Source organism: Phasianus colchicus, chromosome 12, assembly GCF_987193195.1.
Source record: "Phasianus colchicus chromosome 12, bPhaCol1.hap1.1, whole genome shotgun sequence".
Classification (NCBI taxonomy): domain Eukaryota; kingdom Metazoa; phylum Chordata; class Aves; order Galliformes; family Phasianidae; genus Phasianus; species Phasianus colchicus.
This window is the reverse complement of record NC_143447.1, coordinates 4,480,119-4,504,749: the sequence shown is the minus strand read 5'-3', so window position 1 is coordinate 4,504,749 and position 24,631 is coordinate 4,480,119. Positions and strand designations below refer to the sequence as shown.

The window sequence follows — 24,631 nt, the reverse complement described above, 5'->3', positions numbered from 1 at the left end:
CTCAGGCCGCTCTCAGGGGCAGAGGAAGATGACCTCCGCTCAGAACCCAAGGGGCTTTGCTATCTGGTCGCACGGTGCCGGAGCTCTGGGCTGTAACCCTCTGGGCTGTGCAGGAGCCGCCCCACGGCCTGCTTTGCCGACCGCTGCCCCTATTTACCCTGCAAGTCCAGCAAGCCACAAGCCCTCCTGCCGCGGTGACATCGGCTCAGCAGAGCCGGTGACGGCACCAGGGAGGAATTTTCTGGTGCAAGTTGTGAGCTCAGACAAAGAGGCTGCTTAATTTTCTCTTTGTGCAACCAAATCCTCGGGGCTCGTGTACGTCCGTGTGCTTCCTGCTCTGTGTAAAGGAGCGTGCGTGGTGCTGGCGGAGCGTGTTGCATCTTGCTCGGCGTGCTAAGGAGACAGACATCTGCCACAAGCGAAAATCGGTTTCTACTTAATTACGTGGTTTGTTAATTGTTCTCCAGATTGCTCGTCTTTCTTCGCTGCCTCAGTTTCTCGCTGGCGTCGCAGGCGGAGGGTGCGAGGCACGGCAGCAGCCGGTCCGTGTGCCGGCTTTCCCCGGGCTCCGCACCTCGCGGCTCCGGGGGCAGCTGAGCCCCCGCTCCCCTCCCTTTAACAACGACTGCGGTCCGGCAGAGGAGCGTGGTCGGCCCGGGAAGCGCTTGCGGCCGCAGAGAGCCGTGCCTGTGTCCCAGGCTGGCATTACAGCGGCGGTCCTGGTGCCCGGGCTGCCGGCAGCTCTCCGCACACCGGGCTGTCCTCCCGTGCCCCGGGGCGCGGTGAAGGACTCGGGGCGCGCTTGCCCGTAACCCCTTGTTTCCCCGCGCCCCTTCTACTTTTAAACAACCATTTCCACGGGTGGGGGCGGCTCCGGCACGGTCCTGCTGCCAGCCACTCCGGCATCGCAGCCGCCCTGAGCGGCCCGCACCGCTCTCTGCTCCCGTTCCCCGCTCCGAGTCGCTGCCCTTCCCCCTTTTTTTCTTTATTTTTTCCTCCCAGGAGTAGCAGCGAAATGCCCCGTCTTGCCCGCGTAGAGCTAGGAACGAACCTCTCCCCCGCCTTACCTCGCCCGTCACATCCCATATATAGGCATATCCACGGTCAAAAGGCGGGCGGCAGCGAATGGGAGAGCCGAGCCGCCGAAAAAAGCCGAGGGCGAGCGAAGCGAGGGAAAGGGGTAGGGACAAACGGAGGAGGGAGGGGAAAAAAAAAAAAAAAAAAAAAAGCCCTTTCCAAAAAAGTATTGGATGTCCTGAGGAATGCAGTCAGCCCCCTGGGAAAGGCCATATCAGTGAGGCGCTCCCCGCCCGCCGCCCGCACTCCGCCGGCGCCCGTCCCGCACTCGTTGGCCCCAGCGCTCCCCGGGGCCGCGGCTCGGATTCGTATCGGGGCTCTCCCGCCGCTTTCCCTGCTCTGATTTCGGCTGTAATTCGCGCGGGACGCGCCCTAACCCACCGCCGCCATGGATGCCATCAAGAAAAAGATGCAAATGCTGAAACTGGACAAGGAGAATGCCTTGGACAGAGCCGAGCAAGCCGAAGCGGACAAGAAGGCAGCGGAGGAGAGGAGCAAGCAGGTCTGCACCGAGAGACCGGGTGTTACTGGTGCTGGGGCGCATGCCTTTCCAGGCGATCTCTTTCTTTAACCTTTTCTTAACGTGCCTTATTGTATCCTTCCCCACCTCCCCCTCCATTGCCCGAAGAAACGATTGAACTGATGAAACTCCCCTAAAGAGTTTCGCTCTGACGCCGTGTGGCTGGAGGCTCCCGGGGGCCGGACAGGAGATGTGTCCCTGCTCCATCCTGCTGGGGAGGGGTCCTGGGACAGCTGCATGGCCTCCGTGCCTTTGTCACAGGGACATGGCTGGGGGACACTGCCTCGAGCAGCTGTTAGCTCTGGACAGACATGCTATGATTTGGCAAAGGACTTAAAGCTGAGTTTGTGCCTCCCTGCCCCAGAACTATCCAGCAGACTTGTCCAGTTCTAGCTGCTCCCCCTCTTTCAGATATGTGTCCCATTTTCCTGGCTTGGTCCAAGCCACCCCTCCCCCCCCCATCCGCCCCAGCACATGTGGGGTTTTATTAGTTTGGGGGTCAGAGGGGGTCGTTGGTTGTGAGTTTCTTGGAGATCCCAGAGAAGGCCAGAGGAAAGGAGAGAGATTTAAAGATGACCTTCCCCCCTTTTCAGAGCCCAGGGAGAAATGTATCTGTGCATTGTATTTCCTCTTGTGCACCTAGTTAGAGGATGACATTGTGCAATTGGAAAAGCAATTGCGCGTGACGGAGGATTCGAGGGACCAAGTGCTGGAAGAGCTGCACAAGTCTGAGGACAGCCTCCTCTCCGCAGAGGAGAATGCTGCCAAGGTATCGTGCCCTTACCGTAAGCACAGAGAATCTAACTGTCTCTCCTTCTTTCTCTCTCTCTGTCCGTCCGTTCTTTTCTGTCTCTTCTGCACTCGCACTTCTCCCTTTGCACGATCACATTGCCTGCTGCACCTTTTCCTGCCTGCCCTCCCCTCTCCACCACCTTCCGCCCGTGTCACAGCTGGAGGACGAGCTGGTGGCTCTGCAAAAGAAGCTGAAGGGCACTGAGGATGAGCTGGACAAATACTCCGAGTCCCTTAAAGATGCACAGGAAAAGTTGGAACTGGCTGACAAAAAGGCCACAGATGTAAGTTACCCCTGTCCCTTCCACCACCCCCTTCATACAAGGAACACACACCTCCACTGCACAGGACAGCCAGGACTCCCACCAGGCAGCGTTCTGCGGCCGTGCTGGGCTCAGGCTCCTGGCACCTCCTGGGCAGGGAGGTGGGAGACACAGCGCTGCCTCCTTGCATGAGATTTGCACATTGTCTGAGGCATTGATTGGGTTTCTGCTCACTCAACACGTGCTTTTTGTGTGTACTTGCTGTTGTTCCATTTGCTGTGGATTGTCAATTGAGATGATGGGAAAAATAGCTTGGGTTGGAACAGTAGTGCTGTGATAGTTGATGAGACAGAATCAAAGAGCTCACAGCAACTAGGCTTGGGAGAGGGACAGCTGGGACATCCTGTACGTCCCACAGATGCAGAATAAGGGCTGCTGGTTGTTTCTGCAGGAGAGTTGTAGGCATACATGCATTAGTGCTGCTGCTGGAAACTAGTTGGGCTCATTCAGTCATCCTACAGATAAAGTCCCTGCTCCTAGTTTTTATTCTTGGAAAAATCGGGGATGATTTCATGTCTCAAAGAAAAGTTCAGTCCTGCGTGAGAGAAAATTGGAAGATGATACTTGCTGGGTTTGCAGTTCAGAGGACAGGGATCTTGGGAGCAGGCTGGGGGATATATATAGCTCAGCACTTTATATGGTAATAGTGCAAGAGCCTGTGTCCCTCCCAGGCCTCAGCCCACCCACCTGTCCGCCCCTGACATGCATCTAATTAATGTATTACAAGCATGGAGCGATGCGAGTTTCCTGTTCCTGCAGATAAGGCCCAGAGCAGTGTGGGCTCACGCTGCCTGCAGTGTGGCTCCTACAGTCCAACCCAGTTCTCTCCAAATACATCTCGGGTCTGAATTACAGGACGTGGTGAAACCGCAAGCGCTTCCAAAGCCGTGACCGTCCTTTTCCTATAGCACAGCTTTCAGATTTGGCCTCAAAGCTAAGGAGTTGTCACAGAGCAAAGTGGAGGAAGGATACTTTTAGAAAGGGAAATGTTGCTAAAGCCAACTTGGCATCAAAGACAACACGCTTTTATCTTACTTTACTTTTAAAAAGAGCAAACCATAAAGCAAAGCAATTAAGTTGTGTAGTTTTGAGAGAGACTTCAATAATGAGCGCACGTAGGGATGAGAGAGGGGTTCTGTGTGTAATGTGGATCAGATGTCTGTCTTCTTCTGAGCGAGGCCGCACGGAGGAGAGGCACTTCCTAGCAGGGCCCTTATTGGACTCGTTCAAAGGAACCGCATACAGATCCAGGGGAGATATTCCTTATAAGGAAAAGTATGCAGACTATTTGGGAATCGCCGGGGATGAAGGCGAGAGCAGTGCTACCAGATTCCCTGCCTGAAAAGCACGATCTCCCTGACCAATCCCAGCGCTGTTTCCCTTTGCCGGAGTGCAGCCTTCGGGAGCTGGCTGGGACGGGTGTTGGGTGCAGTGAGCCTGGGGCGGAGAGCCCGGCTTGAGAGAACGCTGTACTTACTGGTGTGCGCGGAATGTCAGGATGCCGTGCGTTTGGGCCACGTGGAGTGTCTCGGGGCACTGCAGTGACCCGTGTTTGCACGACTCGTTCGGATAGTTCCGAGCCCCGGGAAAAGGGCAGAGCAGGGCAGGGAGCGCCGCTGCCGAGGTGGAGCAACCTCACACGGGACGAGGGAGCAGCACCGCCTGACTCACCTCGGCAGCGCGGGGCTCGTCCTTCCGCCCCGCGTTCAGCCCCGCTCCCCGCGTCCCGGGAGCTCGCCCGGCCGAAGGACGGCGGCCGGCCGGCCGCTCGGCATCGCTTGACGCCGCTCGGCCGGTGCGGTGCGGGGCCACGGCGGGGAGCGGGGCGGCCGCCAGAGGGCGCTACCGCCCCGCGCCCACCTGGCGGCCCGGCCCCGCCGCCGAGCCTCTCCCCGCCGGCCCCGGCCTCGCCCGGCGCCCGCCCCACCCCGGCGCGGAGCGGCGCGCTGCCCCGCCGCCTCCCAGCGCCGCTCCCCTCCCGCTCGGTGTCGCCGGCCCCGCCCCGGTGCGCGGCGCGGCGCGGAGGACTTCCGGGGCTGGGGCGGAGGGAGGGAGGCGGCGCAGGCCGGCGGCGAGGCACGGAGCGGGTCGGAGCCGATCGGACGGCGCGGGCATGGCGGCGATGAGCTCGCTCGAGGCCGTGCGGAGGAAGATCCGCAGCCTGCAGGAGCAGGCGGACGCCGCGGAGGAGCGGGCGGGCAGGCTGCAGCGGGAGGTGGACCAGGAGCGGGCCCTGCGGGAGGAGGTAGGGCCCCGGGCGTCTCAGGGCCGCGGGCAGCCGCTCCCCGGCACGGCGGTACCTGCGGGCGGCCACGGCGCGGCACGGCGGGCGCAGCTCAGCCCAGCCCAGCTCAGCCCGAGGGCCCGGCCGGGCAGCGGTGCGCGCAGCTTTGGGCAGGGTGTGCGCAGGTGTCGGCAGCGCAGATTGGTGTGGCTGTGGCTGTGGCTGTGGCTGTGGCTGTGGCTGTGGGTGCCCGATGCGGCACAAAGCCGATAGCGCTGACCTTGGGGGATGGGGGCGGCTGTAGTCTTGTTTCTTTCTGTGAAACGTAGAGCGCTGTTTGTGACCGTATCTTCGGAGTTTGCGGGAAATAACTCATTTGTTATTCGTGTTCTGGGCAGCGAGCTTAAAAAAGCAGTGTGTGGTGTTGGTGAGCGTTCAGAGCTGCTCGAGCAGAGGAGCGCCGTGTGTGACTGCTGACCCGCGCAGCTGCGAAGCGGACACACACGGCAGTGCACGCAGCCTTTTTAATGTTGTTTGAGTGAGAGATCGCATCGCATCGCATCGTGGGGCAGATCTGAAAGTGGGTCCCCACAGGCAGAGAACTGCTGGTGAGAGTCCAGCAGAAGGCCACGAAGATGATGGGGGCTTGGAGCATCTGCGTTGTGAGGAAAGGCTGAGAGACCTGGGGCTGTTCAGCACGGAGAAAAGGGTGAGGGGAGATCAGATCAGTGCTTAGCAGTGCCTGTTGGGTGGGAGTCAAGTGGATGGGGCTGGGCTCTTTGGTGGTGCCCAGCAACAGGATGAGGCAGTGAGCATGAACTGCAACACAGGAAGTTCCATATGAACATAAGGAAAAACTTCTTTACTGTGAGGGTGACAGAACACTGGAACAGCCCAGATTGGTGGGGGAGTCGCCTCTGGAGACATTCAAAACCTACCTGGATGTTTTCCTGTGCAGCCTACTGTAGGGAACCTGCTTTGGCAGAGGGTTGGACAGGGAGATCCACAGGGGTTCCTTCTGACCCCTACAGTTCTGCGATTTCGTGATTAACTTGTAAGGGTTTCTGTCTTAAGGAAAGCTGGATTTGTTTTCTAAACTACTTTCTGTGAGTAAAGAACGCCTTCAGCAACATATGTAGTTCTAAACTAGGTTAGCTGCTGTGTCCTTGCCATGGGAAGTGCTGATGACACCTTTGGGTGCAGAAGGCACGCTGCTGGAGGGATTCCCACTTGCCTGTGAAGTCTTACCACGAGAGCCTGGCTGTGGGGTGAGGCTTAGCATCCTTAAGGGTAGTGTCAGTCTGTTGCCTGCAGCAGGTTTACGTGGATTGTATGGAATTCTGTGCAGTATGTTTGTGTGGCATAAAGTTTTTGTTTGGAGAGGATCAGCACTTTACTGAACAAATGCAGAAAAATGAACTCATGGACACATACAGACCTATGCTTTTTCACTACTGCCAGGTTTGGTGTTTTTTTTGGTTTTTTTTTTTTACTGTCACAGCTGTATTTCTGCATGACTGAGGGAGGCTGTGAGAACATGGAGCGAGCAAGCTGAGGTGTGAACCTGACCCTTCCCTTAGTGCTGTACGTGTATGGCATGTGACTGGCTAGTGCTGTTGCTGGGTTTTTTTATTTCTTCCTGCACAAGGTACAGATATGCAAACAATGCAAAAGCTGAAACTGCAGCCAAAGCATATCACAGTTCACAACTTGTGGTTGTTAAACCAAATCAGTGAAGGTTTGGGGTCTGCGAGCAGCAGTCACTGCCTTTACAAAAAAGTCACTGTGGTTGTGTCTCAGCAGGCTGTGACTGTGTCTTGCTAATATGGTTTTCCTTCTTCAACTGTATGATTACCTGAAAAACAGTCTTACAGCAGTAGTAATTGAGAGGGAATTGTAACATACCCATGTCATCGCTCATTGTAAAAATATGTGGTGTCTGAGTGCTGTGTCAAAAATGCAGGAGGTTATGTTTGCTGTGGGAGTGCCCCTACTGTCACTGGGGTTCTTTCCTTCCTTGCCATATAAGGAAGAAGTCCTGCTCTGCGGAAGGGTGAGTGGGGCCATATAAGGTTGGTTGGTGAAACCCACAGCACATTACTGGTGGTGGAGCAGGAAGTAAAAACTCGAACTTTAGTCACCCAGTGTTTCTGAGCATATTCTGTGTGCTTATCGTGATGAGAAGTCTTGACATGATAATAATTAACTTGTGCTATTACAGATTTCCCAAGGGTAACGTTAATGAAAGGACATAGATTTCCACCACCACCCCTGCTGCTTTGTTTCTCTGAAGGTTCAAATTCTTACTGTTCAAAGCCTGAAAACTGCAGGTTTGGAATGCCATTGCTTGATTACACGGCTAGGTAAAGATTTAATTTGGGGGCTGATATGGAAGTGTAAGAATGTAGTCTCCTCCACTCCTGGCTCAATGTGCTCACTCCCAGCACCCATTAATGTTCAGATACGTGTTTTTGCTTCCCAGATGTTGGTGTTACTGCTAGCAACTCCAGTGGCAGCATTACTGCTCTCTGAGGTTGTTTTGCTTTTGTAGTGCCTAAGTTGTTCTTACTGGTGTTGGGCACAACAGAATTCTGGTAGTAGCCAGCTGTATCTGAGTACCTCAGCAGTAGTAAAATGAGCAAATATCAACAGTTCCATAAATATTTTAGTAAAGAAAAGCATCAAACTGATACTTTTGTGGGATAGATTTCCTTGCTTTTTGTTGTTTATTAATTCCCCCCTGCTGGAAATTCAGATTTGCACATCCTCACATATAGCAAGATCATTTTCAGTACTAATTCAAAGTAACTATTATTCTTGGAAGCATTAACTATTTAGATTAATAGTTGATTTATTTATATTTAATAACAGAATAATTAGGGAAAGGCTGGTGTTCTGCAACTTACAGAAGTGTAGATTTGAAAATGTTAGAAGTAAAGGCTTGTAATAAGAGGTGGAGATGTTGTGTGTGTTATTGTATAAAAGAATAAGCAGGTATGTCGTGCAGGAGAGATGGATCTGGGGGAATTCTGAGGGTGGCAGCACAGAGGGGGATGAAATGTTTTGAGCAGTTGTTGCTACCAGGACCGTTTGAAGATGTAACTTCTGCTGATACCCTGTTAGCTACTGAGTATCTTACCTATAAACAAAATCTGTGAGTGTTCAGGTGCCTAAGTGCTCTGATGCTATCGCTGTAGGAGCTGTCTCATTGCACATGCTGATCTAAGTGTGTTTTTTGCACTCCTACTTTGAGCTCATTTTATGGAACTTGAGGTAACATTATAAGTATGATCTAAATATGGCAAAAGGGCATAAGTAATTGGATTTGAGATAATATATAAGGGTTATGATAGTTTCTGCTGATTTCCAAGGAAGGAAGAAAGGATGTAACTGGTTTGTGTGCCCTAATAAGATAACATATTTAGGGAACTGTGCTAGAGCAGGACTAGAAGGACTGTGCATAAGTTGCACGTTCCTTAATCTGCTTAATAGAGAAGAACCATCGTAAAGATGTGCACATCTCTGTCTATGGACTTTTTAGTGAATGAAAACAGAAGCCATAGAAGTGCCATTAAATAGCACTAGGTACATGGGGTAATCCTCTGCAGAGGGTGATGCGTGCCTTGTTATGATCTAACTTCTGTTCTTCTGTGCTTAGGCTGAGAGTGAAGTAGCTTCCCTGAACAGACGCATCCAACTGGTTGAGGAAGAGTTGGATCGGGCTCAGGAGCGCTTGGCTACTGCCCTGCAGAAGCTGGAAGAGGCTGAGAAGGCTGCAGATGAGAGTGAAAGGTGGGTGGGGTTACTCTTGAAAGTGATTAGCTGGATTGTCTGTATGACGAAGGTGGTAATTGCTAGGGTGTGGGCTAGGGAAATAAATTAAACCACTCCTATGTCCCTCTGCATATGTCATCCACTCTGCCTTTGGACTTCAGTCACACAGTCTTCAGTCACAGCTTGTCTAGAGGGATGTCCAGAATGCACACACACAGGCTTAAATACTTGTTCATGTCTCAGCTGTAAAGATAAGATAGAGTGGGCTAGAGCTTTTGTTATATCATACTGCTTCCTGGGAAAATTGTTGGCCCCAGTCCAGGCCTCTGTATTTGAATGACATCTGACAGAGTTGATGTGTACTCATGCTGTTGTTGATTCTTAATTGCATTGTGGTTAGAAAATGTTACATGGAGAACCAGTGCTAGAAGAAGCTTTGGTTCTCCTGCTGTTAAGATTTGTACTTGAAGGTGAACCAAGGAGAGAGATCACATAAATTCCATTAGGTTTAGGCTGGAATTTCCAGACGCATTTAGGAACTTAAGATCTGATGGATTTAAAAGGTGTCTTCTACTAATGCAAATAATATTGTATATAACTTTCATAGTACTTTATATTGGGTAAGAATGCAAAGTATTCTGCATATCTGTTTCTACCTCACTGACAATAGTGAAGAGAATTTGAGACAAATCTGTGTGGAAGGAGGGGGCAATTCATTGTACTTATTATGGAGGAGTTTAAATTTTGCTTGCTCAGAACACAGAGGGCTTTAGGTCAGTGCTTTAGGACATGAGAAAACACATGGGAATTTGTTTTCTCATGAACATAATATCTGTCAGTCCTGCAGGCGTTGGAGTGTGTTATCTCACGATGAATGTTAGAAATACAGGTGTGTTCAGTTATATTATTGGGTCTTTAAAAGCAAGACCATTTATTTATCTTTCTGTAAGAACAGTTTTCCTGGAATGTAAAAGAAAAAAGGATAGTCGAGTGGTTGAGTTTCTGGGCAGAGTTGAATTGTGGCAAGAGTTAAAACAAATGAATTTTTCTTTCTTTGTAAGTCATGCTGTTTTTCCTTTCAACTTCTGAGGTGTAAATACACAGGATTAGATTGTGGGTGTGAAGAATCAAGTGCCTGATGTGCTTCATTCATTGTAATACATCTGCCAGAAAGACACACTCCAGTCAGTGGTAGAACTGAAGATTAACTGGCAAGCTCTGAACTTTTTATTTACTGGGTTGGGTTTTTGTCATGTCTTTCAGAGGAATGAAGGTCATTGAAAATAGAGCCCAGAAGGATGAAGAGAAGATGGAAATCCAAGAGATCCAGCTTAAAGAAGCTAAGCACATTGCTGAAGAGGCCGACCGCAAGTATGAAGAGGTCAGTTCTGGGGCACAGGGAACAGCCTAAAGCACTTTACCTGCACTTTGGATTCTAGGGTCAGATGGTGTTGGCTGCAATAAAATGATATCCATGATTGTTGTTTGCCTGTGCCTGTAGGTGGCTCGTAAGCTTGTGATCATTGAGGGTGACCTGGAGCGGGCTGAGGAACGTGCTGAACTATCAGAAAGGTAAGTGTGCAATTGTCCCTCAGATGCCTGTGAGGTGCTACAAGACAGAAAGTGTAACAGCATGGAAACATTGGCAGTACACTGTGTGTTCAGCTCAAGGCTGTGTTTGCTCTTCAATGGTTGAAATAAATGGTCAACACTGAAGTAAATGTGTTTGTGTGTGTGCGCGTGTGTTTTGTCACTGCATGCTGTACCTGCACACTGATTTTGTGAATGGCTTTTGTGCATTTCATGTGTTCACTAACAGCCAAGTCCGACAGCTGGAAGAACAGTTAAGAATAATGGATCAAACCTTGAAAGCATTAATGGCTGCAGAGGATAAGGTACTGATACTAATAAACAGTTTTTAGGTTTAACTGCAACCCGAGCCTTTCAGCTTCCATAGCCAGTTAGCTCACTCAGTAGCAAATAAATCCTCACTATGCTCTCTACTCCCTTGCATCTTGCTTTGGTTGTTTTCTTTGGTCTCTTTTTTGTTAATTCATTTTTTGCCTTTAAAACTGGTCTCCTGTGCAGCCAAAAAGAAGCTGAACTGTCTTATTTGTAAAAGCTTTGTAAATATTTCTGTGTGAGCCAGGGACTGTAAATAACTTACGTCTGGCCATTGTTGAAATGCACACTTAAAATGGAATTTGGCATCGTAAACAGTCGCTTTCAGTCTGTGATGGATTCAGCTGCTTTTAAGGCCGTTCTTTTGCTCTGTAGTTGTTTCATTTTTCTGTATCTTTTCCCCCCTTTTTTTCCTTCTCTTTCTTTTGCTTGACTGAATCTTCCATCCACCCCTTTCCTGCCTTCCTTCCGAAATAACAGCAAATGTGCTGAGCTTGAAGAGGAGTTGAAAACTGTGACCAACAACCTGAAGTCGCTGGAGGCTCAGGCTGAGAAGGTAGGCTAGAGACTTACACGAGAACGTGTTCCTTATGGTGTCCCCTGGATTGGCCTTTTGGTTTGTTTTGTTTTTTAATATGCTGATCACTTTTCAGCATTTCAGCAAGGCCATTTGTTAGTAGAAGCATTTGGACTTACAGTCAAATATGCATTGAGTAGTTATCAGAATCTAGCATTCCTTCTGGTTCCACATAAATTGGTATTATTTGAATACATCTTCTGTTAAGTAGCCTATAAGAGTTAAATATTATTTATATAATATGGCACTTATGTGCAAACATTTAATTTCTCCAAATACTATTCCTCTTCAAAACTGTAATGCTAAATTCTGCTCATTTTCCACTGTGTAGTGCTAGAATACAACTTCAGGGAAATTCTGCTTTTGTAATAAGTTGTGTGCAATCACAGTCTGATAAGTGGATTTAATCTAGGTAGGCCCATATTACTCCCTTTTATACAGTTGATCTATTAGAAGAGTGGCGTTTTTATATATATGTAGAATACCTGGTCTAATAGCAGTTGTTTTCTTTCTAATTACAGTACTCGCAGAAAGAAGACAAATATGAAGAGGAGATTAAAGTTCTAACTGACAAACTGAAGGAGGTAAAATTAGAGCTGTTATGTACAACAGGTCTTCCAGTACAATGTTGATTCTTTTAATATAAAAACACTTAAATTTTTTAAGGATGAACATATCCCTTTAGGGACAGTTAATTATTGGATATCTTGTAATAAGGAGCATCACCTTATTGTTTTATTTTAAATCTACTTCCTCTCATTGTTCTTTTTTTCTTCCTTTGAATTGTTGCTCCTCTATTTGTAACTAGCATGTGTGCATTTTCTACAGTTGTTTGTATTGATCTTGACTGCAGGCTGAGACCCGTGCTGAATTTGCTGAGAGGTCAGTAACCAAGCTGGAGAAGAGCATTGATGATCTAGAAGGTATGGATCTTTGTTTTCTGCGCTTACTAAAGAGATACAGGTCTGTTATTCTCCTAGTTTTATTCACTACCCAACTCCTACTGACCTAAATTGTCCAGATTACATAAATGGGTCTACTTAAAAAGTAAAAAAGGTAAAATGATTTCCCATTCAAATACATTGATAACTTAAATGTTTCTGGTGAAATGTTTTGCTCTCGCCTGTTCCTTTTTCTATGGTGTTTTCCAGACTCTTCATTTTTTTGCTTTACATGCTTCTGCTTGGAAGTATATAAATACATAGGGTAGATTATGAGATAAATAGTATCATGTTACTAAAAAGCTGGTAAAGAACTCTGTTAGTTTTCTAATAGTTAAGAATGTAGCAAGCTGACTTAATTTATTGTTCTGATAAGGGCAGGGCAGAACAACAGTTACTGGTTTTTAGTAAAGCTAATAGATTGTATACATATTGAGAAGGACACCTTATTTATATTCATAGAGTTTGTTTTAAAGTTTTGATAGATCTTTCAGAACTGCAGCTGAATGTGCTTTCTCCTTCCAGAGAAAATAATTCAGCAGTTTGGTAATTTAAGTTTATATGGAGCTTACTACCTCGATGTGTTCTGTCAAGTCTATGATTTTATGTAGTTTGATTACTTGGCATGGCAGGCTTACACATAAAGAGTATGAAGTATAGCTAGGTAAGAGGTGGAAAATGAATAGTTACTGTTTCAGGAAGCAGAGAAGAAAGCTAAGTACTTAAAACAGTTAGCATCCTCCTTGAGCCCTGTTTTCAGCTCTCCTATCCACGGTACTGACTTTTGCAGTTCCCGTGTGCCTTTCTAGTGAGCATTAAAACAAATTTCCAGGACAAGGAAACAGATTTTCCTTCCCTTCTATGCTTTGTTTTACCTAAATCACAGTTTGCCCCACTGGCAGTGCTGTTAATGAACTTATCACTGAAAACTGTTTGCCGTTGTTTTTCATTCTTCCCTAATTTTGTATTTTGATGCTGTTTTTTTGTTGTCCTGTCTGCCTCAACACTTCTTTCTGTGCGTTCCTACCCTTTCCTGCTGCTTTTGGATGGTATCCCACACCACTGCCCTCTCATTCCATCCCATGATCACACTCCCATTTCCTTGTGCACCTCTACCTTCCCTTGGGGACTGTTAGATGAGCTTTATGCTCAGAAACTGAAGTACAAAGCCATCAGCGAGGAGCTGGACCATGCTCTCAACGATATGACTTCCATGTAAATGTCTTTCCAGCCTGTGCCTGTGCCTGCTTCCCTGCCTCATTGACTGTGTGGTTCTGGCTTTGTGAAATTATACTCCCTTGTAGTGGGAGCTGCATTACTTTAGTGAGATTAGATGTACAAAATACCATGAACCATGTATTTACTGTGGCTGATTGTGGGTGTGTGTCGTGCCAAGCCTGGTAAATACTCATGGTGATTTTGTAAGCTAATCGATGAGCTCATGTGTGTTTTATCAGTGTGCATCAGTGATCCTTATATCCTCTGGTTGCCATTTGTTTGTAGCTCTGCATTTATCCTTCTGGTTGACCTCTGTTCAAGTATTTTTTTACCATCATTTTGAATTTGCCGGTAGTTATTATCTCAGCACATGCTGCATTCAGAGGGTGTTCTTCTCCCTTCACAGTTTTATTCTGCCAAAGCTCTTACAAAAGTTTCAGAGGGACTTAGAATTAGCTCTGTTAATAATAGTAGATTACGTTGATCTTAAATTTCCTGAACTGCTTGAATTGAATTCCAGTGCAGTTGAATTTTCAACTGCTACCACTAAATTACAAGAGTGGAAGGCAAAGACATTTTGTGATTTAGACCCAGGAAGGTGACAAGTGAAGTGCTGGTTGTTCACATGTACCTTGTGGAGGTCAATAGGAATTAATTAGTAAATCCCAGAGGTGTGGTAATACCAGCTTTAGCTAGGAGAGAGAGAGGGTTTGGGGTGGGGAAAAAAAACCAGAAAGTGGTCATTTGTAAGGAGTGTGAGTAATCCACGTGGTGTTTGATATATACCATCTTTTCCCACACTGACATAAAACTCTGAACAGCGGTCAGCTATGCTAAATCCCTCTTCCCATGCTCATCCCTTTCATTTGCATGAACCCCTGGCATGGGAAAGAAGAGATGTGGCTTTCTCAAGTGCCTGTGAGGTGTGACGTTCAGTTCCAGTGTTTCTTTTGGAAGCTGGCACTTTCAGCAGTACTGCAGCTTTGCTCAGAGCTAAAAATGTGTTTTGCATGCATCCATATTTTAACTATTTTTTCCTTTTTTTTTCCTTTTTAATCCCTACATTTCTTCATTACTCCCCTCCCACTCTTCAGCAACTTTTTATGCACCAACACATCTGCATTTGCTCAATAGCTTTTTGAACAAATGGGTTTTTTTTCCTTCCTTTGTAACAGAGGTTACAACTTGTTTTTGGTGGTTTTGTTTTGTTTTGTTTTTCATTTGGGATATTTGCAGATGGAAAACAGGCTTTAAAACATAGTCCTCCTCTGGTACATGAGGAAATTGCTATAGCATTCCAATCCCAGCATGGTGTGGCATTTCACTAGTAGTCATCCTGGCATGCTGGATTCTGCTGTGCTGTTATTGCTTTTTTTTGGACTTCTTACTGCACTTTTTTTTATTTCCTACCTTATCTCACTTTTTCTTTTTGTGCAGATAATTTTCTTTGCTTCACTTCTCCAAAGACATCTTCATCGGGTTGGATAAAACATCTTTCCAAGCTTTTGGATGTTTCATGGTTCACTGTCCTGTCTTCTAGCTTACTTGGCTCTATCTTTCTAGCACCTGTTTCAGAATATGCTCTTTGTGCTCTATTGTACAGAAACTCTACATCTCTAAATGTAAAATAAACATCCCAGCTGTATTCCTTTGGCTATCCCCTTGCCTTTTATTTATTCAAATAGCTATTTTAGTTATTAATAAAAAAATAAAAAGTTGTGTGGGTTTTTTTTGGCCATCAGAGATTTCATTTTTGTTCATGTTTCACTTTTTTTTTCCCCACAAATGCTTTTGCCTTAATGTTGACAATATAAAGGCAGTGCTAGCTGTCTGTGGGGTGAGAATGCCCATTCTTGGTATTTGGGGTTAATGCTGACCCGTTGTGCTCTCTCCCTTTCTCGAACGATAATGCAGTTAAAATGACAAATATAGTGGGAATTTTTTCAGTTGTTATTGTTGGGCCAACATCTGCAGAGACACTGCTGCCTTGGGGTCACTTGGTCGTGGGAGCATGTCTCAGAGAGCACATAAGCCCTTGACTTTTCTCTTTACGTTTTCTCCTAGCTTGATGATTCAGATTTTCTGCTTTTGTGTAAATGTATTTGTTCAGTAAGTTAAATCAAAGATTTAAAGGGGCAATATCAAAAGCATCAGAATGCTCTGCAAAAAGAAGTGTTCCCTCTTTCACACCTTGATTCCTCTGCAAAGATTTTGCTTGCTTGCTTTTTTTTTTTTCGTTATGCTTCTCTTGAGTGAAAGGGTGTGATCTAAAGTTGAGCAGAGACTTCTGTAGCTTCCCACTCTTGTGCTTAGCTTAGATTTATGAGCTTAGACTTCTCATTTATGAAAAATGTTTCAGAATTGGAGTAGGAAACTTTTCATGATTAATGTAATAATTGGATGGATCTCTGCAGTGTCAAACACTGATTTCAGATTTGAAAGCTCAGACATTTGATCACTCATCACTTATCAGCTCAGCCAGGGTATGTTACACTACAGCAAGCACAGCCTCTGATTCTGTAGTTTGTTTTACCGTGTCCATAGTGGTTTTTTTCCTCAACTCCTTGTAATCCTCCTAAGAAGTAAGCAAAGTAAAATCCAGGGTAGAAGCCTAGTAATAATAAAAAAGGTGGAAAGTTCATGATTGTTCTTAATACTTAATTTAAATCTTCCCACCAAATGTACGCAATCAGCTGTCTTCATTGTGGGAGTGATGGATTGCTGGACAGAGTATTAGAAACAGGCAATACAGTGCATTTATCCAGATAGCTGCACACACAATTCACAACAGGCCCATCTGCACTGGATGTTGACTGTTCTGGTTTTTCAGTGTTTCAGCACCCTGTCACCATTGGAGCTGACATGTGCATTACTTCATACATCCTGCGAGGGCTGGCTGTGTGTAGCAAGTAGTGTGTGAGTCTTGCTGACACAAGTGCAGGGTTGGCTCTGGCACTTCGTTTGCCTGACTGCATGGTGTACAGGGATAGTTCTGCTGAGACTGAGCTCCAGGGGATCTATGCCAGTTGTCAAACACCCCACTCTGCCTGAGGTGGCTCCATGCAGAGACCTTTGGCTCTTCCTCCAAGTAAGGTAGTTGTGGCCTGGCCACAGGTGTGTGAGTAGTCAAGAGCTTACAGTACACTCAGAAAATGCTTCCCACACTTGATCTGAGATTTTTAGTCTCATTTTGGATGTTGAGAAATACTGGAAGTCTCTGCCTCACATCAAGAGAGTAATTCTCTGTGATGAAGGTAAGCATTAAGTTCGTGATTGAAATTCTGTTGTCATGTTTAAATAACAACTAAATACATTGTGCCAAACAAAATGGCGTGTAAGTTATTTATGAGGTCTTTGCTTTTTTTTACATGTATGTCTTAGTGTCTAATGTTATCCTCATAAGAGAGACAGAAATCCAGGTGTCCAAGAATAGGAATGTGAACCGTGCCCTGCTCCCACTGAGCTGGCTGTGGGGAGAACTGAGATGTTGTCACTGGGTGCAGGCAGGCTCTGCAGAGCAGCTCACTGTGCATGCTGTGCTGTAGCTGTGAGCTGCTGTGACCAGACTCTGGGGAAGAGGATTTCTGTGAAAGCTGCTAGGCAGCTTGTGGAAAAGAACCAGTTATTTCCTGTAGCAGAATAATCTAGGATCAAGAAGTTAGAAGTTTGAATCTAAACTGTTGAGATTGATACAGATAATTTGAGGAAAAATAGTCAGAACTTATCACAAAGCTTGCTTTCATTCTGCAGAATGCTAACTAAAATTCACTGTCACAACATTACTGTGGGTGTTCTTTCTGTCTATAAAAGTGAACCATCCTGTTCATTTTCACTGAGTGTTTTGGAGTTGATTTTTTATGAGGTACCACTTGACAGTTTAAAGATACTGAAGTGTGTTTATACCAATAATAACTGTATGTTTTGCTACCAGAAGTAACATTTCAGTTGTTAAATTCCACAGTAGAAGTATAATGAGAACGAAACCTAAGGGCAGTTCATGCTATCAGCATCTCTCCTGCCATTAGTTAGATTGGTTATAGTTGCTTTCTGCCAGCTGTCAGATGAGGTTCCACCACATATTGAATTATTCACAAAGAAAATTGGCACTCATAAAACCAATCTGCCATGCATTGTAGAAATTAAAGGAGGACATGGTTCTTCTAGGAATGTAGCCGTAGCTCTTCTATTCACACTTGCTTGTTGCACAGCTGTTCTCTATAGAGGAGAGGTAGCCAGCCCATTGCCAGCTGCAATAGCCATTCCTTGGAGTGGCTATTTAATTACTAGGATTCTAGAAACAAAGGTAAAATGTTTCTGTTACTGATCTGTCTGTGGTGTGACCGGTTTCTTTATTAACTTACCTGTTTTCTCTGTCTAATCTGTCTTCATTCTGCCTCTTTTTTCCTTCTAACCTGCTTGCTGCCTGTACAGACCAACTCTACCAGCAACTTGAGCAAAACAGTCGCCTAACTAATGAACTAAAGCTGGCATTGAATGAGGATTAAACTGTAGTGTGACTATGTTGTTAACTTACTTTAAAACTGCTTCTTCCGAAAGTTCCTTGAGAATGAATCAGTAAACGTAGAAATGAGCAAGAAACATAGAAACTGACTTTTCAGGCCGTTGATTACATGGTATATTAATGGATTAAATTCTAATTTTGTTTTGGAAAAATACACTGTTCCTTCTGATGAGGCTTTTGTTTATTTGTATGCACACCTACCTTAGAGGAGCAGTTTGCTCTTAATGTGACTGGGCAGTAATAACTTATTTCTACTTCAGTAAAAGCTCAGAGGACTTAACGAGCAGTATTAAAAAAATAAGAGCCTTTCTTGTGCAGAGACCCACCTTTTTGTTGGTGTCAGAATTGTCCCTGAGAGCTTTACTGGAAAGTGGGTGAGAGGAAAGTGTTCAGGATTCCAATTCCAAAAACAACACAAAATTTAGTTACAGCTGTTTTGCTATCTGGACACTTCAGTGCATTAATTTTGGATTACTATGGATTGGGTAAAAACAAAAGCCATTGATCAAAAGAGTGGAAAAAAACCAAAACACAAAAAACACCAAAAAAACATGCTAGGAATGTGAGCTCCACCTGAAAATACCTGGTCAGTTGTTTAAAGGTATGCCTGCATTAGTGTGAAGTCACTGTTACTGGATTCTGGTAGGATGCAGTTCTATAGCATTGTGCTTATTTATTGTATCATGTAAGTGTGTTGAATGATAGTCCTATAAAAATGTGCATGCAACATAAAGCTACTAACTTCTTTTATTTTTTTAAGCTGTAGAAGAAATACATTTATTAAAAATCACTTGACTCGAAGATTGGTTTTAATTTCTTGTTTGTTCTTTCGAAGTTCTGAATTACATTGAATTTAAAGTATGGATCTCCAAAGAACCTAATTATTTTCTTCTTGCCCTACTTAGAAACAAAGCAAAAGCCTAAAAACAAACAAAACCCCACCTCCATTCCTTGTCCTGCATTCTTGCATCAAAGAGCTTCCAGAACATACAAGAATCTCATCTGTTTGCAGTGCATTTTCTTAACAGACGCACCTGCAAACAGTTCTGAAGTTGTATTGCTTGCTGTTTGTTTTCTTAATTTGAAATTCTTTCTAGATGTATTCTCTGAGGGAATCAGTAGTTATGATCATGCATATTTCTCACCTTCTGAGCCTTTAATTAGAAATGATCACTGCATGCCTTCATGTTCTGAGAATCAGTGCCTCTGAAGAACTGCTATTCATGTTTTGATTTTCTGATCCCACAACAGAGAAAGTGGCGCATGCCAAAGAAGAAAACCTTAATATGCATCAGATGCTGGATCAAACTTTACTGGAGTTAAACAACATGTGAAAACCTTCTTAGCAGCAACCACATTGTTATTATTTTTACACCTGCTTGCCGTGAAGCCCCATAAACATGTCTTTATTTTAGTTTCACCACAGTCACAATTATCAGGCAGGGGTCAGGGAAACACCAAAAAGGGCAAGCTGTATGCGGGTTAAGCTATTTCATTATGGTTTAAATGTGCCATTTCCCAACAAAATGTTACCTACACTTTGTAGAGAGTGCAGTGATTGGAATGCTTAGTCTTTGGGAGAATCCTGGCTGTGTCAGATAGCGTCCCACCTCAAGTGCCAACCACAGTTTTTAACAAGAATGATGCATCTTCAAAAAAGATCCAGTGTAAAGGGTGCTATTTGGATCAAAAAGCTCTACTAGGGGCTTTTATTTGATACCTGACGAGTCAGGATTTGTTGAGCACAGTAATTTATTTTTATCAGCATTTTACTGATCTGTGAGGATTTGGACTTCGTGCCTTCTATTTCAGTAGAACGAAGGATATGTAGACAACATAGTAAAACAAAGGCTTATGAAGGTTTTAAATTGTAAACTTGCAACTCGTTACATAAGTGTAGGTCAACATTTCAGCTTGAGTATTCCTTCAATTGTATTTTTCATGTTCAAATGAAAGATTCAATAAATTCAGGAGAAAACACAAATTTGGAAGAGATTGTTTAAAATGTATTTTATTTGTGTGGAGCTTGGGGAGGGGGTGGAACTTACAAATCGATATTCGCCTCACTTTATTTTTCACACTTTTTCTTTTGAGCAGTTTTAAAAGTATACCTGTATGTAAACATTGTATAATGATATGGAATAAAATGCACATTTTAGGACATTTTTTAAATTTTACTCTCCTGTGATTTTTCATCATGCTTATGTTTATTGTTGTGTAAAATGTGTATATTGGCACTGGCTCATTGGGGTACACTGTTACCATGTTGGTTTTCAGTCTCTCATTTGCTATTAAGCTAATATATAAAAAATGCAGTGAAATGCTGTGGTTTGGACTTGCATGGATCAGCAGCTGCTTAGAGGGGACATACTGTGAGTATCTATCCCCATCACTTGATTGTTTCCAAATGGGTGCAGGCAGTGACCATCACTCAAGGGAAGACAGACGTTTCAAAAATTCATTGTTCACGAAAACTGCTTTCAGTAAAAGCATTACATGTCTTTCATAATAATTTTCATCCCTTTTTTTTTCTTTAGTACATCACTGAAAGCTGATGCTGTGCATCCTTGTAGCAGTAAGGAGCTTGGTAGGAGACAGTTATAGATAGCCCTCCAGATCATCAGAGGAACTGAAATGAAGTGACTCAGCAGCTTGTGTAGCAGTGAAAGGGTAAAGGGGAGTCATAGGGAGGTGGGTTTTGGTGGGGGTGGAGGAGGGGTTGTTTGTTTTTTTGTTTGTTCTTTATTTTGGAATGAAAGGCAGAAGTTTGCAGCATTGCAAGCCACTGCGTGATTCATTAGTGCTGCAAAATCAGCCTGAATGGAAAAGAGATGCGTGGCTTCACATTCCCATGTAAGTGCCTTTGAGAGGCAAAATAAGTGTTAAAAAGCTGCGGTAGTGCCTTAAGCTTCTGTTGGAGCCTGACAGCCTAAATCTCCAAACAACAGATTTGCAGTGGTAAGTTATACTAATCTCATTCTTGTTTCTTAGAGCAAGGATAAAATGATGGATAATTGGGTTCTGAGAGCTCAAGCTCCCAGCTTTGAGTGGCACTGCTGGAGTCAGTAGGGCTGTTTGCAGCAGGAAATGCTACGCTAAGTAGGTAGTTTGCAGGGCTGTGCCTGAGGCTGTTCTGGGAGCTGAACAGAGGAGTTCCTGGCTCCTGGCTATGAGTCTTGTATGATTAAATGTGCTGCCTGCTCCACTAAGTTGTGTTTATGATCCCAGGATCTGTGCTTGGGTCCCACATGATGTGCCTGAGTGAGTTCAGACCATTTGTTCACTGCTTTAATTTTTTTGTTTTCTTGGAGAACACAAACTGCTCTGTGGTTTGGAAATGTGAATTCATCTCCTGTTCTGTGTAACACGAAGGAGAAAGCTATGGGTTCAGTGTCTCTTAGTGTGATCACCTCCCGTTAGAAGGGCAAGTGTGTGCATATAAGGGGATGAGAATTAATCTGAAAAAAATAAATCTCTTTTTAGAATAGATTCCCCCAAAACGTACTGCTGCAGCTAATGCCATAAAGCTTTGTAGTAGGCAAATAAAAGCTTTCTGGCTCCAAGGGAAGCTGAGGGAGCTGTGGAGAGTGAAACAGTGTGGCCTTTTTGGCTGGCTGATTGCCAACAGACATAAATGTGTGTGTGTATGTATGTTTTTATGTATTTGCTGGAGCATGAAAACCTGTTTCTGGCATATATCATAAGCCTCTAGACATTGCAGATTCTTTGCCTGCAGTGCCTAATCACACACAACTCGTGAAGCTGGAATGTGCTGGCCTGTAAAATAAACAAGTTTGTCTTTGATTTAACTCTGTTACAAACAAATGGAAATTTCTTGCTCTTGCAGCTTTTTTTGTCAGAAATGCTAACTATAAAATGCATTAAATGGCAAAACTATGCCTCATTCAGCGTTCCCCAAGGTAAGGATCTTGATTTGGAGTGTTACTCTCTCTTTCTTCCATAAAGAAAGACATTTAGCAGGCTGAAATGTAGTGGTGTTGTGCAGCCATGCTGTGATCTTGGAAGGTTTGTGAGCTGCCTTCTTTCAGTGAAGTGAGCAGTACTGAGGGCATGGAACTGGCACAACTTGCCTCTTTGCAGTTTCCTGTCTTGTGGTTGGCTTTAAACATGCAGTGAAGGTTTTTTCCAGATGCTGAGGCATTTGTGTTGTCTTTTGCTGCCCTTATGGCATTTCTCTGCTATCTAGGAATGTGTAAGGTGATCTCTCTGCCTTTCCTCATACCAGGATGCTCATGGCATGCTCCTTCTATCTTACTGGCTCCCTACATTCACAAAACTTGCAGAAATAGTTTTCCTTCTGGAGTTCTCTATGGCCAAAACTATTCAGCAAGTTTAAAAGTTGTTCGATGTGAAGAGAGCCAGAGATAAGAGTGATATTTAAGCCCTTTTCTTCAAGAAATGAGGTTGAAACAGTGGCCTGCTCCCGTGGAGCACTGCCTGTCAGAGCTTCAGCTCCTGAGGGAGAAATCTGACTGTAAAATCTATCGTGCACACTGCTCAAAGTCAATTAAGTTGGTAAACTTCACTCAGTATTGTTGAGAGTATCTATTACACTGGACTGTTTGACTACTGCAATGTCTTAATATTGCCAGCAAAAAAAAAGGAAAAAAGAAGGGAAAAAAAAAGTAATTAGCTAACTAAGAAGCTAAAAAAAGTTGAAATTGTAAGTTTTTTAAGGCTGGGACTTTATTATCAGTTACTTTAGCAAGGAAATCATGATACCTTAAAAAAAGGAAAAAAAAAGAAACAAACTAAAACACAAATAAAGCTGCACTCTCATTAATTGCTACTTTTCAGCATTTAACAAACTTGTAGCAAATTTGCATGTGCTTTTATAGCTGCACACACAGTCATGTCTGAGTGCAGGGCATTTCCTGGAGATTAGCAGCTGGGTGGGTTTGTAGGCACAAGAGGAAGCCTAAGGGACCAAAACTGGTTCATCCTTGGGAAGTGCTTTGTGCTGGAATTGTTATTGTCAGTGTACAACAATACAAAACACATTGGCCTGTGTCTCAGGAGGAGGAGGAGCAAACACTGCTATTTGGAGTAATTAAGCTGCCAGATTCCCCCTCTGCTTCCATATCAGTGTATCAACTGCAGGCATTAGCAACACTGCAGCTTGCAAAAGGACTGCTTGGAAGGATTGTGAATCCATTATTCTTGCCAATTATTTGTTATTTACAATTTTGATTGATTGAATTAAGAAGCGGTCTATAAAATCTAAGTTTATAGCAAGTGCAGGTAGTTAATATAGGGATTTCTGCAATTGTAGCTAAGTTGTTTCTTAGCAGTTCATTTTACTGAAGTGGATAAATGCATATAGAACTGTGGCTATATCTAGTGTGCATACAGCCAAGACCTGCCAGTTTGGCTAAACCTCAGTCAGGCAGTCGCATCAGAGCAGGCTCAGTGTTTTAGCATTGAACTTTATGGAGTCATTACAAAATAAGTTGTTCTCTCTTGAGTCAAAGCTGCTGGGTCTTTAGATGCTATTGTGTTTGGTAGGTGGGTTTAAAAAATAAACAGCTGTCCCCAGCCACAACTGTAATGCTGTACTTCAGTTTCTAAAGAAAAAGACTGATGTTCAAAGGTGAAGAGCATGCAGCAGTTCGTGTTGATCTCAGCAGAACACCTGCATGCTGAATTAAAGGCTGGAGATTTCAGAATCCCTATTTAAAATACAGTAAAAGCAGAAAGCTCTAACATCTGTTTTCCCAGATCCTCTTTTCCTTTTGCCTGTTTTGCCTTTAAGGCAATAGTGAAGAAATTACACTCCCTACTTTAGCGTGAACAGTAAAAAATGTGTTACTTTGCTTTGGTTATTCATATATTTTTGAGGGTGGGAATTTTTCTTAGTTTCTGTTTTATTTTCCTGTTTGAGAATTTTACAAGAGCACCACCTGTCCATATATGAAATGAATTTTGCTCACACCTGTTGTTTAAATTTGACAGGTGCCAAGTCATGTAGGAGCTTGTTAGCTTTCATTACACCACTTGGAAGAAATGTTGTCATCACTTAAGTGGAGCAGTTTTCCCTTCAGCCTTTGCACACCTTGAGCTTGATTCTTTTCTGAAGCCTTCATCAGTACCTCGATAACCTTCCCACTACAAGATTGTTGTTACTTGAGGCAATGGGATAAAAAGGAATTCAAACTGAAAGGCAGACATAAATGTGAGTGTGCAAGTAGTAAACCTGGTTTTCATTTCATTGGGTTGGGTTTTTTTTAGTATTGTTAATCACACTTTGAAGTACAACTGCAAGTTGGGTGTGTATGCATGCACGACATCCACTACTATACATCAGAAGGTGCATGTACATGGTAACCAAGAAAACTATTCTGTGCTGATGGCATGTTCTGATTTGGTTCAAAGTCAAAGAAATAATGTTTCAGCTCAGACAGATGATTGGTTATTCCAAGTGGCAGGAGGGAAAAACTCAGAAGTCTGTCATCTCAGGTAGTTGTGTTCCCCCAGCAGTGAAGTTTCTCAAATGCTCTTAGCTATTTTTCATAGGTCTGCATGCAAAGGTACAAAACACCTACTTTAGTTTCTGCAGTGCAAAATACAGGACAAGGCTGTGTAAATCGGGTTAATGTGATTTACTGTGATCTTACATGTCTAGAAAGGGCAGAGTAAAATCCCCTCCACCTGATCTGTGTAGCATCCAGTAATTGTGCACTTACACCTCTACAGAGAAGCTCTTTTGAAACATGCCTCAACTTGGGAATAAGGATATGAAA

The 24,631-nt window shown here is 44.4% G+C and overlaps 1 protein-coding gene across 22 annotated transcripts; it reads left to right on the top strand.

Annotated features, from left to right (window-relative positions):
- Positions 1-1,280: 1,280 nt before the first annotated feature.
- Positions 1,281-20,042, top strand: TPM1 (tropomyosin 1). 22 transcript variants are annotated; one of them, XM_090148724.1, is made up of 10 exons: positions 1,283-1,579; positions 2,241-2,366; positions 2,548-2,673; positions 8,595-8,728; positions 9,974-10,091; positions 10,212-10,282; positions 10,530-10,605; positions 11,711-11,773; positions 12,043-12,112; positions 13,267-14,993. In XM_090148724.1, exons 1-10 carry the CDS (start codon positions 1,466-1,468, stop codon positions 13,347-13,349), a joined length of 981 nt encoding a protein of 326 aa, XP_090004850.1. In that variant the 5' UTR covers positions 1,283-1,465; the 3' UTR covers positions 13,350-14,993. The 22 variants fall into 22 exon arrangements, with proteins under 22 accessions (XP_090004846.1, XP_090004842.1, XP_031472265.1 ...); XM_031616411.2 differs by lacking the exons at positions 10,530-10,605; positions 13,267-14,993 and adding exons at positions 11,093-11,168; positions 19,122-20,042 and having other exon boundaries at positions 1,291-1,579; XM_090148725.1 differs by lacking the exon at positions 10,530-10,605 and adding an exon at positions 11,093-11,168 and having other exon boundaries at positions 1,291-1,579.
- Positions 20,043-24,631: the final 4,589 nt, after the last annotated feature.

What these genes read in the sequence shown, in the direction of transcription:
- TPM1 (XM_031616411.2), top strand. Translation starts at nt 1,466, where the DNA reads ATGGATGCCATCAAGAAAAAGATGCAAATGCTGAAACTGGACAAGGAG. An exon ending in CCGACCGCAAGTATGAAGAG is followed by an intron (nt 10,092 to 10,211) that starts GTCAGTTCTGGG and finishes CTGTGCCTGTAG; the next exon opens with GTGGCTCGTAAGCTTGTGAT. An exon ending in TAACTGACAAACTGAAGGAG is followed by an intron (nt 11,774 to 12,042) that starts GTAAAATTAGAG and finishes TCTTGACTGCAG; the next exon opens with GCTGAGACCCGTGCTGAATT.